Below are 15,515 nucleotides of genomic sequence, written 5' to 3' on the forward strand. Positions count from 1 at the left end.
CCCACATCCCGCCCACTTCCTAGTGAAGTGGGCAGAATGGGGAGAAACTTACCTGAAACCCGCGGTCCGTCGTTAGGGGACGAGGCTTTATGACGCAATTCTATTATATTCTTGTCATTTGGCTGCGCCCCTATTAAAATATGCACGATTTGCAGGAGTTTTACCACAAGGGGGCGGGGCCTAATGACGCAAATGGTACGGCCCCGCCCCCTTCACTGCCCGATTGCTGCCTCTCCTTAGGCTTCTCCCGGGGAGGGCAGATTAAAAGTCATCATGTATGCCCTCCCCCTAACCCTAATACTTACCGTCGGGATGTCAGCGGTCAGGGTTCTGGCACTGGTATTCTGTCTGCTGGCATCCTGACCGCCAGGAGGCCGACTACACCCCCCTCACAGCACAAAGGCCATGAATTATGAGTTATGGCTGATCTGTATGTAATTTGTATGTCCCCCATGTTCGTTTGCATGGGTTTCGCCACAGCGCTCGTCACATCTCCTGCAGTGGAACACAATTGGCCCTCCCTAAGTTTCAGCTCCAGGCCCATGTGTGCCTTAATCTGGCACTGGTCCAGGGGAGCCCAAACCCCACACCCTGCAACCATTTATTCACTACTTTCCTCTGAGCCGCCGGTAGCAGTTTTGTACTGTTCACTGGTAAAATAGTGTAGCGGCCATTTTCACGGTGATTTGTGCATGTGCAGTAGGGAAATGACCGGGAAAATGGCTGCCGTGCCATGCCCTGTGCATGTGCAGTAGACTCTAGCACAGCACTAGAGCCTACTGCCTGGCTCAGTGCGCTGCCAGGTAGAGAAGAGGGGTCTATGGATGGAGACCGCACACGAGTCCCCTTCTTTCTTAATACACTCCTGCTTCTATGCGGAGAAGCACAATTTAACAATCGTCCTGTGTTTTTGTTTAAGAAACGTCAGCCCTGCAATTAGAATAAAGTGATATATAATAAAACAATCTAAAAAATGCGGGATAAATGTGATATCTCCCTATCACAAAAAACTGTTTGATCCATTTCAGTAATTGCCCATATTCCAGCATGTAGCTACATTTCTCCAATTCCCTATTTTGCAGCTTTTCCTAGGAACCGGGTGGAGAACTCATGAGACTCCACTTTATTAATTATACAGTAGTTGCGGATATAAGGAGCACTAATTGAAAGATAAGGGAGTTATTCTCCAGAGAAAATACCGTGAATCTATGGCTGCATATTACTTTATTGTTCCTGTCAAAATATTTATTTTGTACTATTGTAAATAAGGGTGTTCTTAATTAAAAATCTGTGTTTTCCATTTTGTGCTCCTGTTGCCCTTGTGTCTCCAGGCTCCTTGTATATCTTCAGTGTTCCAGCTATTCTCCTGGTGTTCCTTCTGTTTCAGCTCATATCAGCAGTGCCTCCTGCCTTGTACATCAGTTCTTGCTGATCCATTCAGATTCTTGGAATCACCATGGTACCAACCAGCTCTCACTAGCTTCTGGGAGTCTTCTACATGTCGTACCACACTGGTCTCACCCTGTGCTAACTTGGAGAGCACCCACCTGCGGGCTGTCGGCAGAGCTGCCCATCCTGCCGGCGGTTCCTGGGGAAAATCAGAGAGTCCATTTACTCTACACCTCCAGGTTAGTAGCGCCAAGCTGGGGTAGACTGGTTCAGGATCATCTCAGTGCTGGTTGACAATTGTGCAACAAGGCTTTTCTGTTCATTTTTTATTTATGTTGATTGAATTAAGGGGCATATGTATCAAAGCTTGACGTGAGATAAAATTGTGAAATATATATCACCAACCAATCAGCTCCAAACTATCATTTCTTAAACATAGCCTGCAAAATGTAAGTTAGAAGCTGATTGGTTGGTGATATATATCTCACAATTTTATCTCACATCAAGCTTTGATACATATGCCCCTAAAGTTGCATAATGCGTTAGCAAGCTCACTATGCAGTAGTAAAAAATATCTGAGTAAAGGGTTAGAGAGTTCACAATCCGTGGAGAGGAGCTGGCTGAGTTTCATTTATGAGAGGTCGCGAAATAAATAAATATCTTTAATAGGCAGGTGAGTAATTACATGGGTACTGACTGTGTTTGACCCAGGAAATGACATTTGAACTACATACTACTAAAGAGCAAACATTTCACTGTAGTATTTGACATTAATATATTTAAACCAACACTTAGGCAATGGCTGAATTGTTTTGATGTTTGAGAGCAAAGGTTGAAACACGATTTAATAGAGGTTACTGCTTAGATATGAAACGCAAACATTGATGCTTTTACGCTTCAGTGAACCAGTATATAACACAGCGTTGCCTGGCTCCTTAGCAAAATATTGGGGGGCAGGGCCTGGCGATAACGCATCATTCTCTCAGGGTTTGGGCTTTGCTCCCAGAAGGGCAGAGCCATATCTAGGTGTCTAGGCACCCCTGACAAAATGGAAGACTTGACTAACTAAAACTTTTACTCATGACATCATGACGTCGCACGACTGCCCTTCTGGGCCTTAATAGCATGGAGGCTCCATGATGTAGCACAGAGCCAGGAACTTGTTCCAAAAGGCAATGCTGTGATAATTGCAGATAGCCTTACCTGACACTGGGCAGGTATTAAAATGTGTCGGTGGCTCCTCCCTCGAGTGGCGCACCTTGCAAATACCATCTTGACTAACCAGTAGTTTTGGCTCTGTAGAGAGGGGCAATTACCTGCTGTCGAAGTCGAATGATTGCATGCGACCGCAATTCAACTGTTATCGGACGATTTGGTCATCCACTGCCCGATTTATGTTGGCACTATCCACGATGTAACATTGCGTGCGCACGCACCCAGTGTGCGCACGTATCCACACATTCGCACAACACTAAATAGTGAATAATATACAACACTCTCATACTGACAAACACAATATTCATGCAGGGTCTAGTTAGTAACAAGAAACAGCTTCTGTATACATGTCTGAGAAAAGTAATTAAAAAACAATACACCAGGATACTGTGAGTGTTTTACATATAAATTGGGAAGCCCTGTATACAGACAAGTATGGCTGTGGCAATTGAAATATAACCCAGACATTGATATGCACAATTGAATTTGTCTGAGTTAACATTGGTCAGAGGTTTTGCTTACCAGACGCAGTGGCAACGACAATCAGCTGGGGGTCCCCACCCTGCTTGAAAGTGAACCTAGCTGTTTGTAACACCTTGCATTATAGTTTTAAAAATATGTTAGTAAGAGATTATATATATATATATATATATATATATATATATATGTAAATATATACATATATTAAATCCATCATAAATAGACTTACATGCATAAAACACACACACATACACTCACATGCATAAACACCGCACATTACGCACAGTTGCGCTGTTTCACTCTACAAATAAACGCACCACGCATATTAGCAACTTTATGCAATATTCTCTTACACTTACACATATTATTCAAGGTTTATTCAGTGATTATTAATGTTGTGTAATAAAGGTTATTTGATATCTAAAGTTTAGTACATGGTAAGCAGACAGTGTCTGGTGTTGTACTGATCCACTTTTGTCTCCACAGATTTCCGGTACCATCTGTGAGAAGATGGGAAACTGCGTCTGCAAACTATGGACTATAGAAAGTTAACACATTAAAAATGTACTCTGTAATGTTATCAGCTTAGATTTGCATGCAGGGGGAAAAAGGATACAAAGGGCGGTTGGAGGCCGTTGTGTCCATTTGAAATTGTCCAATAAACGATCCTGTAAGCAAGACACCTTTAAGAAGAACCAATGGAATCATGCCAAACTTATCTATTGTATTTCCAAATCCCTGCAAGGGTATATATGTGCACTCTCTGACCCCAGTGGGGAGTCTTCTTGCTGATGCTGTTGACGGAGGTTTCTTGCTGATGCCGGTATCTGGGCCAGAGCGCGTGCATATATAACAACTGTACCTTGGGTCTGTATGATTTATTTGTGCTAATTGTCTTTAGATCACAGCGTGTAACCATCTGTTTTTATGTTGAATAATAACTTTTTGTGCTTTGGAAACACATTCAAAGTCTGAAGGCATTTATTTACTGTGCGACTCATTATGCTAAATTGCGACAATTCTAGAAGGTATAGGCAGGATTTAGAAGGTATAGGCAGGATTGTACCAAGGTTTAATAAGGATATAACACTGCAGACCAACCAAAGTGTTCCCACTCTCCGTATTCAGACATGTTCTCAGTCACAGGGGCATATGTATCAAAGCTTAATGTGAGATAAAATTGTGAGATATATATCACCAACCAATCAGCTTCTAACTTACATTTTGCAGGCTGTGTTTAAGAAATGATAGTTTGGAGCTGATTGGTTGGTGATATATATTTCACAATTTTATCTCACATCAAACTTTGAAACATATGCCCCACAGTCTGCTCTTTACTGTGATTTGTGTCTTATTGTTTAGTGGCCATTTGTACACGTGTGAAACGCCAATACTTCATTGATATAACATTATCATATTGTTCCTTTTATTAATAAATGCTCACAATATCCACAATAATTAATAGGTTGTCACTTTGTCCCGATACTATGTGCAGTCATAAAGATTATAGTGTACACAGCCGGATTTTCACATTAGCATTAAGCAGTAAGCAGGCCTCCGCGGGTGTCCAGAAAAGGGGCTGCGCATTTGTCTAATTCAGAATCAGCCCCTAAATTTTCTTCATTCCAGATGCAAATGTCAGTAATTTTTTTACAATTCTTTTAATATAATCAAAATAGTCAATATAGTGACATTCACCTATAAACAAGAGTTTAAACTAATAACTATGCCGTGTAACTTGTGAAAACAAAACAATCCTGATCATCGCCTTTCCCATTTCCCAAACGTACTCGTTACACCAGACAGAGAGAGACATGGTTCTGCTATGTTGGTAGTATTGTTTTATTAGGAACTAGCTGGAGTACCCGGCGTTGACCGGGATTTTAAGAATGTTTGTTTACACATCATCCTCCAACAAACCTCTCCTTAGGCATTCCTCACAAAAAGTGTGACAAACTTCCCTATCCACAGTCCTAAGGTCTTTGAAGGTAGTAGGACCTGTAACGGTGTAAAGCAAACTTCGGAGCTAGAAGCATTCAAAATTTGTCGGATGTACAGTGTAAACACGGCCAAGAGCTTCTGTTGCTCTGATACCAGGATTACTGTGTACTTCCTGGTTGCTGGATCGCACTATGAAATGTACAGCAACTACTTCCAGTTCCTTGTGCAACTGTTTCCGGCATTCAGGGTCTCCATGCTGTATAAGATTCATCCAATCGGTTTTACCCTTCAGGGGCTGACAAAGGAATGAACCGGAAGTAGCCTCTGTGCGTTCCATAGTGTGGTCCAGCAACCAAGGCATGTAAACTCATGCATCCAATAAAAATTTGTGCTGCAGAGCTGCATTTTTGCATCCCAGTAGAGTTGCCATCTTTATGTTCCTGATTGATAAATCAGATGGATCTCTCCTCATGGATGCAGATAGCAATTTTTACCATATTCAGACTCATAATAAGCCTGGCTTAATATCAATAGTGGTTATAAATTCATACCGCATTTAAAAGGTACTGTAAACTCCACACGTGAGCCATAGTAAATGATGTTCAGAGACTTAGATTATATGCTACAGAATAAAATTCCATAATTCCTTAGTATGTAGCAAAATGCATGTTATAAAATCAAATTATGAAATGAAACAAAAATAACATTTTAATATTTTTATTATTGACCTTGCAGATGGCCCAAGAAGAATGGTGTCCAAATCTGCATCTAACAATAAACCAAACAGGACAGTGCTTTTATTCTTCTTTGGTGTTTTAGGTGTAGAACCATGAGAGATCAAGCTAAATCCTTTTCTAATTCCGTACCTGACCTGTAGAGGGCGAATGTTATGCAAAAATTGTGTTTTTCAATTAATTAAAAATTAACAGTCATTAATTTCGATTTCACATTTTTTTAGCTGCCTCCGCCTTGCTTTAATACGGTCGTATGTAAAATGTCACGATCTTGGTTTATAAACTGTGGATTTGTATAGAAAGACAGAAGGACAGAAGGACAAATTTTAACTTTTATATAGTAGAATACTAACATTAAGATTGAGTGATTAATTCATACATTTACAAATACTATGTTATCGATCCAATTAGGTGCGATGTGCCGTTGCAACGGCGTTAAAATGCCAGCAACGGCCCGGCACATCGCACCCTTCGCAGCCCGACTCACCACTGAATTCGCCTGAAGTTGCTTGCTGCTCTATGACCCAGAAGCCCCTCTGGCATCCTTTTGCACATGCGCAGAAAGACACACGCTGCGGGAGGTGCTGGGAGGGGTCCGATTGGATCCCTCTCACAGCACTCTCCCGATAGAAGCCCATAGGCCTCATTAAGGTAACACCATCTTTGTATCATGCTCCAGGGCTCAGTGCATATGAGAAATACGTTCAAACCCAAATTTTGGGGCTCTGACCGCATTTCTACCTTTGATGCATCCCGCCCCTCCCTCTCCCCCCTTCCTCCTTCTATTTCTCTAATGCCTCACTCAAACTCCTGCGATTGCCCCTGGCAGTGTACTAGATCACGTCAGCTACTGTATGCTGCCATCAGTCAGTTCCCAGCAGTGTCACGGACATGATGTAGTGGGTCAGTGGAGAGACCAGATAAAAGATAAGGGACTTAGAAGTCACTGCATGGGGCATACTTGAGGACCCCCCAGAGTCAAGTTCGCTAGTTTTTAACTTTGTCCCCCAACATTTTTTTTTTTTTGCCCCCAAAATCAAAGTGATTTTTTTTGGTGTTCTTAAGTGTTATTAAAAAAAATGTTGACACAGATTACCTTTGGGGGACTGTCTGAAGGCTGCATGGGGGTTCCCACAATGTTGCACCCCAAAACCCCAATTCTGCACTTTTTTCCGCCTGCTATTCATAGGCAAAACTTTTCAGCCTAGTACATTGCATTGACTTCCCGCCTAGGCAAAAAGTCTTCCAAATTGAATACGGAGTAAATCAAAACAGGTGAAAATTACATCATCGGCAAAAAGTTTTCTCCAAAAACACGTGGAAACGGCTTTTAGCTCCAAATTTAATACGGGCCTTGGTTGCCCCAGGGCCCCCGGAAGCCTTAATCCGGTCCTGTTGCCTTGCAAACGATTGCTGTATTAAATCTATGGGCTACATCACAGGAATTGCCTTAGTGCCTGCAATCACAGGTTTGTATAATTGGGCCACTGTCTGCTTCAGTCTTGAGTCCCATTCTCTTAACTGACAAGTCAGACGGCTGGAACCTGGAACTCTCTGCTGAAATATATACTTTCAGATATAATGGTATACATAACTTCACTCCATGTCTTCTTTTCCTTGCCACTCCCAAACTATGTGTCTCTTAATATCTACAGTATGTTATTTAGTATTGAAACTTTTATCCAGAGATCTGCTATCATGAAAATTATTAGTGATTGATTACTAATTATGGGGGAGACGTAGCAACCCTTGGAGAGAGATAAAGTGGAGACATTGCCCAAGGCAACCAATGAGCTTCTACCTGTCATTTATCTAGCACAGCCTTTGAAATGACAGTTAGAAGCTGATAGGTTGCTTGGACAATGGACCTCATTCAGACCTGGTCACAAGCGCTGAGCACTCGCGAGCGGGTCGATGTTTAGGGCCTGCGCACGCGCAGCGGCCGCACTGCGCGTGCGCAAGCCCTGTAGCGAGAGAGAAATTCTCTCGCTCCGGAGCTCACTACAAAAGGGATGGCTGTCGATGTTGATCGGCAGCTCGACCCGTTTTGTAGGAACGCCTGCCGTCTTGTGGGCGGCCGCACTGACATCAGCAGTGATGTCAGTGGGGAGCTTCCTGCTCGATCAGAGCAGGAAGCTCCCTGGGGATTGCGATTGCCGAGACCCAACCTTAGGGTCTCGTCGCAAACCCCGATGGTTGCGATGGTCTTGACCGTCGCGACCAACAACCTGGTTGGTCGCTAAAGCTGTGGGTGGTAACCCACAGCTTAGCTAGCGACCAGGAGGCCGCATTTGAAAAGTCAAGCGTCCGCCCTCATTCAGAGCGAGCGCTCGCTTCTTGTGACCGCCTCTGAATGAGGGCCAATGTCTCCACTTTATCTCTCTCCAAGGTTTGATAGATCTCCTCACTTGTAAGTTGTAATTAATTCTGGCAGGATCAAAAAGTGCCTTCTCCTCTAGTCACTGTGAGGAACCCTGCTCAAAGGAATGAGGATAGAAATGTAAAACAAATAACATTAATCAACCTGCCCAATCTCCCATTAGTCACGGTGAAGAGCACTCTACATAATGTATATGAGATGAATAAGGAGGATAGTGTCACACACTTAACGCAAACATTGAACATATCCTACAACGGTCACTGTCGGGAGCACTGCTGCACAAAGATTAGATCTTCATTTTATAAAAGCAAACAGGGATCACTGTTAAGAACACAACGACACAAAGTAATTTTGAGGAGAACCTAACAGGACAGACATGTTTACTATGCATAGCCTCTAATAAATGGGACGCGGTCAATATCCTGACCGCAGGGATTCCGGTGCTCAGGAAGCCGGCGCCGGAATCCTGACACTTGTCAAAATCCCGACTCTGGCATCCCGCCCGCCGGAATCCCGAAGGTAAGTAGCAGGGTTGGGGGGAGGGTTAGTATTAGGGTTAGGCACTAGGCGGTGGGTTAGGGTGCAGGGAGTGGGAGGTTAGGTTTAGGCACTAGAAAGGGGGGAATTTGGGTCAGCAGGAGCGTCTTTAGAGAGGAGGGGGCCTGTGTGCATCCCCCGTCACGGGCCCCCTCCTCTCACTCCGGCAGCTGACTGACACGGCTGGACGGCCACTGCAGAATCAATAGACTCTGGGCACTAGCGTGTGCCTGGAGTCTATTGCGCATGCGCAGATCACTGGGGAAATAGCGCGGCGCCATTTTCCCGCTGATTTCTTCACAGCGCATGCGCAAAATGTCGGAAAAATGGCCACGGCACCCATTTTCTGGCATTTGAGCAGCGCTCGTTGACCCAACGCGGGACCTCGGAGAGCTATGTTTTACGTAATATGGGTGCAGGGTGTGCGGTGCGCCCCCCCCTGGACCTGGGGGCCCATGTGCACCGCACACCCTGCACACATTATAGATAGACCCCTGAGGGTCAGGACCAGAGAGGGAAAATTAGGGTTAGTGGTAGGGAGAGGGGCGGTTAGAATACTGACCGACAAGTGTCTGTATTCTAACCCTGTTGGGGAGCCGGCATCGGGATTCTGACTGTCAGTATCCTGAGCACCGGCATTCCGTACCTATCCCCTAATAACACTGTACAGCAGCCCCAACACAAAATAATGAGGAGATGAATGTCCTACATATAAAAATGGACCGTGTGAGTGTTGTTTTCCAGTCACTGTTAAGGATACAACTATTCAAGATTGCGACAAGGATAATGTATCATACTGTATTTATTTTTGTAATGGTATATGAATGTATATTTCGTCTTAAATTTTAAGGCCGTATTATATTCTTGTCCGCGTTATGTAGTTTACTTTTAAAAGGTAGCATTGGTCTCCTCATTCTCTGTCTCACAATGCGCAATACAATATTTGCACCACTGGAATCCACAATCCAGCCTCTTCATCGTGTGTAACAGACCCTCCAGAAATGCTTTCTTAAATGAGGCAGATGAGAAGTAAAATATGATCGGATCCACAGATGGATTAAAAGTGCTGAGGACGACAGTGTAGATCCTCCATTTTGGACTGTCACCCTCAATAAAGCCCACCACATGTGATACGTTATAGGGCATGAAGCAAATTATGAAGTTGATGAGAGTGGCCAACACCAGCCCAATGGCCCTCAGTTTTCTTTTCCTCTGTAATCGAGAATGAGACATGATGATCTTGATAAAGTTCCCATAACAGAAGACAGTGATCACAAACGGGATGCAAAAGAGAAGAAGACAGATCTCCAGGCGCACAGGCAGTAGAATGGCCAACTGGGAAGGTGAAAATACACTATAACACATTGTTGTATTGGTTTCCGTCACATTGCTAGACACATCACTTTCTACAATGTAGACAATAGTGCAGTGCACTATTGCCAAGCACCAAATGAATACACTGGCCACCACGAAGTAGATCCGTTTACGTAGCAGCTTGTACTTTATCGGAAAAGCGATGGCCAGATATCTCTCCACGCTTATGGCAATGAGGAAGAGCGAGGTGATGTAAATGCTGCTGAACAGCATAAAGGTGGACAACGAGCAAAAGATGTAGGGCAGCGGCCACTTCATGCCAGACGCTGCTTCCACCATACGGAATGGAAGAAACATCAGAAGAAGCAAATCAGAGATGGTCAAGTTGATCAGCAGAATGTCCACGGGGAGAAGATTTTGACAAAAATTTTTAATAAGTGTGTAAAGGGCTATTATGTTCAGAGGAAGCCCTGTTACAAAAGTAGTAACGTAGACAAACAGAAAGAGATACTCTGAGCCGGGGAATTCGGCCATGATTCACTCACCACAACTTCATCCCAGTGATAATCGGCAGTGAGGTAGTATAGCAAGTTGCTATTGGCTTGTTCTTGATATTGATGTTGTTTTTCAATGCCCTGAAAAGAGTGGAGAACACAAAAGAACATGTTAGTGATAATGAATTGGATGCATATATATTTCATCATGTACAGGTGCATTATAAGAGGCTGATATCACTGTCCTGTGCCTTTGTGAGAACCTGATCCAAATACAGTATCTAAGGGAGATGTATTAAGTCTTCCAGAGAGATAAAGTAGAGAAGTTTCCCATACTATCCAATCAGCTTATATCTAACATTTATCTAGCAAGTTATATCAAATGAAAGTTAGAAGCTGGTTGGTTCCTCTGTCTGTGACTTCCTAACTGCAACCCATCCTCTGCACATACCAGGATGTATAGTCACATACAGCTCTGTCCTAATAATGCAATTATTTTCCTCCCTTCCAACCCCTTTTTTTGTAATTTTGTTTGTGTGTGTCTCTTGTTACTTTGTCTTGTCCTGTATTATCATTGGGGTGGTAAAGCGTGACAAACAGTGGCCATTAGTACACATATTTGGAAGAAATGAGCAGTTTGGTTTTATACAAAATGGAATACGCTCAAACTTGGGGCTTATGAGGAGAACTGAATCCCGGATTTGGGCTTCTCGACAAGTTTGGCTCTCAAAATGAGGCAAAATGTAATTTTCCTGGGAATCTTGGATCTTGTCTGTTTGGGATTTCATAAAAGAGTCCCTCCCTTGTGATCAGGCACCATTTCACATCGTAGAGTGCATGGAAAGGGTGTGGGATGGAGTTTTGATTCAATAGATGCCATTAGAGAAAGTTGTAGCTAGATGGAGTGGGTGAGAAGGGTGTAAGAAACTGCAGGAATCTTTATCACTCTGTTCATGTTTGTTAGCTAGCAACTGCAATACAGGCTACTGTCACTGTGTGTTTACTTGTCAAACGCTAATAGCTCCTAAAATCCAGTGCGAAGAGGCTCTTGTGTATGTTTGTTAGAAGTGAACTTTAAGTGAGTTGCACTTACTGTTCACTTTTTCACAAGGATATCTACAGAATCTACACTATAGTATATATTGTCACTTGTGTTTGAGGGCAGAGCAGAGACAGTGTGAACTCAAGCTTAGCTGTCCAAAACATACTGTGCTGTGTCTGAGTGAGCTGAGCCGCAAAGAAGACATAGTGTCCTGTTTTAAACTCAAGTCTTTTATAATTCAGTTTAAATCATACTGGGGTCTATTTACTAAGCAGTGTTAGGAGACAGAGTGAAAAGTGATAAGGTGCCAGCCAATCAGCTCCCAACTGTTATTTTTCAAACACAGTATGTGAGATGACAGTTGGGAGCTGATTGGCTGGTATCTTATCACTTTTCACTCTGTCTCCTAACACTGCTTAGTAAATAGACCCCACTGTATTTCAAGGGAAGACTGTGTGTTTTTTTGAGAGGCAGCATATATTACTGTACTTACTGGATGTGGTGTTCCTGTCATCCGCACCACAAAATAATTAAAGTGTTTTTTTTTCTGGTGTCAAAAAACACTTCAAGTCTTTTATAATTTAATTTCAATCATATTTCAAAAGTGTGTATTTTGGAGATGCAGCATATATTACTGTACTTACTGGGTGTGGTTATGTCTCCAATAGTTGCACACCAAAATAGTAAGTGCAAACAAATCATTTTTTTCTGGTGTGAAAAACATCTCAAGTATTTTAATAAAACTACATGGTATAGGTAACAGTCCCTCACTTTCCTATCTGATTGTATAGTTACTTGGTGTGGTGGCAGTTATGTTGAACAAAAGTAGCTTTACTCCTGTCCTGGTGTCAATAATCAATCATGGATCTGTCGATAGAAGAACAGGAGCAACCTAGTACTAGTGCAGGCAGTTATAGTACTATTTTAGCATCTACTTTTAAATAAGGTGAAGAGGTAAGAAGGTGTAAGAGATTACACTCCAAATCTAAAAAGTTACTGCTGAAAAAGATAAAATTGCCAACATGCTATACACCACACGCAGTGGCAAAGAAAGGCTCAGTGAATTACCTTTATTTGAGAACTGTGGTCCTGCTACTGCTCTTTCATGCCCTGGAATGCCTATTTCAAAATCCAGTGCCAAGCACAGTCATGCATCTTATGTAACCACACATGTATTGGAAATATGTGTGTACAGGTGCGGTGGTATGGTAGAGTTGTGTACACACCAGCGGATGCCTTGTCAGTATAGACAGCCCAGTTTCTTAACCAGTGGGATGGTTTATTTAAGGATATATGATGTACATCTGAACTCACTGTGATACACACTTGTTTACAGATGGAATTGAGCGGGGTATGATACAGCTCACCAGCTGGTAAGTATATACTGCATGCAGGTGTCAGGTATAATGCTGGGCCTCTCTAGAGCTAAGTGAGAGATGCCCAGGGTTGGACTGGCCCACAGGGTTACAGGGGAAACCCCCAGTGGGCCCCAATGCCTGAGGGCCCACCTCTTCCTCTAGGGATCAGGTTCCAGACTGGGCAATTGAATTATATACATATGTTACATTATACTGCACAGAACTATGGTGTATTTTCTACAATACATTGCTGTTATTTATCTGGTACATTATCATGCATGCACCAGCAGTATTTACTATGTATATATTTTTAAAGGGGCCCAGACCATACACTCTTTAATGGTTAACCAAGCCTCTGTGAAGGCCAGCCACACTCCTCTGGAGGCTGGCCACACCCCTAAGTATGGGCCCTTATCACTGCATTCCCACAGTGGGCCCTCACCAGTCCAACACTGGAGATGCCCATCTTCCACTGTGGCAATTTTACACAGTGACAAGATGGTGCCACATAGTCACAATGCAAACCTTGGTAGCCCTCTTGGAAATTGAGTCTACGCAGTAGTGCACTCCACTGTCAACAGCATGCACCACCTTCTTGCTCGCTCAAGTCTAGATGTGTTACCTTTAAAATATGCAAATCTGTGCACAAAAACAACACTAATGCTGAAGAACAGAATGTGTTTTTACAAAATTCACAGATCCCTCAGGAGTCTAAGGGTGTCCACGAGTACTTATGTAAGTCTGACATTTCTGATACAGAGATTGTAATCATAGAGAAGCCTCTTTTCACCATTTCTGAATTCTCTGTAAAAGTAATGATGATGGTTTAGATATAGAAATTGATGATGCTACTGTGGAAGTGCAACAGGATGAGGGAGATAATAGTGTATCTCAACACTAATGAGGATGTTCATGATGAATGTGTTGGACAAGGACAAACTGAAAAATTTAAAGGATAACATTGTTTGTATCAAAGTAGGTCAGCCACCAGTGGCAGGAAATCTTGCCAGTGATAAGAGGCCATTGAAAAAGCCACCTCTTCCATGTGAAATAATTTTTACCCAATTCTGACAGCATTTGTCAAGGCATCTGTACCATTTGTAATGCTAAAGTAAGTAAAGGTAGGGACATGAACCATCTAGGCACCTCTTCCATGTTATGTCATTTGAGCACTTATTGTCGCACAAGAACTCATATATTGCTTCTCAGAAAAGAGAACAAGGACCCTCGTACTATATAATCAAAAATTAAGGACTACAAATGAGGGCTGCTACCTCAGACACATGTAGTATATTCACAGACACAAAGAGATAAAATGAAATGTCACACATGGTGCACTGTGTGTTTAAAACATAACCTTTATTGTTTATTGGTTGATACCCAATTATGGTGGGAGAACAGCAAAGATTGGTTAAAAATAAAGAAGTGTGTCACGAAAGGAAGAAATTGTGATTTAAAAAAAGTTACAGCGCATGTTCTTTCTCCTATAATGTCACAATAAAAATTGGCTGGTACTTGTCTATGAAGTTCGTCTCGCGGTGTTTCCCTCTCAGGCTTTGTCAAGGCCTGAGAGCGAAATGCCGCGTCGATTAGCGGCACATGTTACCTAAACCTCTTGTCCTAAAATAATGAATATGTGCTATAAGTGATGTTTGTGTTCACAATTCCCAGATAAGGGCAGATATTGTACTTAACTGCAATGACCAGTATGAGATGGTGCTGCTGTTCACATTGACACTGATTAATTTACATGTTTCCCAGAAGCACTTGCTAAAATAGGAGAGGAGCCATTTAATCATCGTTTTAGGGTGAATTAAATCTTTAATGAGATCTGAAAATTTTGGACGTACCCTTTGATAAAGAAATAAACTACATGGGATACTAAACCAGATATTTAGCGACAGAATACCATGCACCCTGATCATATCAGCAAACTATGAGAACTACTTATTGATGATTAAACACTATCTGGGTGTATTTATTTATTATTTATTAGAATAGAATGAATTCTAATAAATGACAGTATATGGGTACACATCCCAGTGTCATAATATTTCACTTGGTTTATAATGTTGCCAGATTAGGCATATCAAGGTGTCTGTAAGGAAACACGTAGTTAAAATGCATCTGTTTTTGGTTCTATATATAGTTTATACAGCAGTTCAAACACACTTATCAACTGGCTAAATTTCAATATGATTTAATGAATGACCTATAAAGATAACAAACAAATTTGTTATTATGTAACATGAGACTAAATATGATATAACTATAATACACACAGGTGAATAAGGCCCTCATTCAGAGCCGGACGCTCTGAGCAGAGCGCTCGCTCTGAATGAGGGCCGTCCTCAATAAAAATTGAGCGTCCTCCTGGACACTCGTATAGCTGTGGGTCACCACCCACAGCACATACGAGCGTGCAGGATGATGGTCGCGATGGTCTTGACCATCGCCACCATCGCCAGTGCGACCAGAAGCCTGTGGTCAGGGTTTTTGACCACAAGCCCTGGAGTGATTTTAGCTCTATCAGAGCCAAAATCACTCCCACTGACATCACTAGTGATGTCAGTGGGGCCGGTTTCTGACGGTAGGCGTTCCCTTGGGAACGCCTCCGTCTGAGAGGCACGC

The 15,515-nt window shown here is 42.6% G+C and overlaps 1 protein-coding gene across 1 annotated transcript; it reads right to left on the reverse strand.

The window, feature by feature from the left end:
* Window positions 1-9,564: 9,564 nt before the first annotated feature.
* Window positions 9,565-10,524, reverse strand: LOC148509070 (free fatty acid receptor 3-like). Its single transcript, XM_088443612.1, has one exon. The coding sequence runs from the start codon at window positions 10,522-10,524 to the stop codon at window positions 9,565-9,567; it is 960 nt and encodes a 319-aa protein (XP_088299738.1).
* Window positions 10,525-15,515: the final 4,991 nt, after the last annotated feature.

The sequence above is a fragment of the Taudactylus pleione genome, unplaced genomic scaffold (genome assembly GCF_031769625.1).
Source record: "Taudactylus pleione unplaced genomic scaffold, aTauple2 ptg000332l, whole genome shotgun sequence".
In the NCBI taxonomy this organism is placed as follows: domain Eukaryota; kingdom Metazoa; phylum Chordata; class Amphibia; order Anura; family Myobatrachidae; genus Taudactylus; species Taudactylus pleione.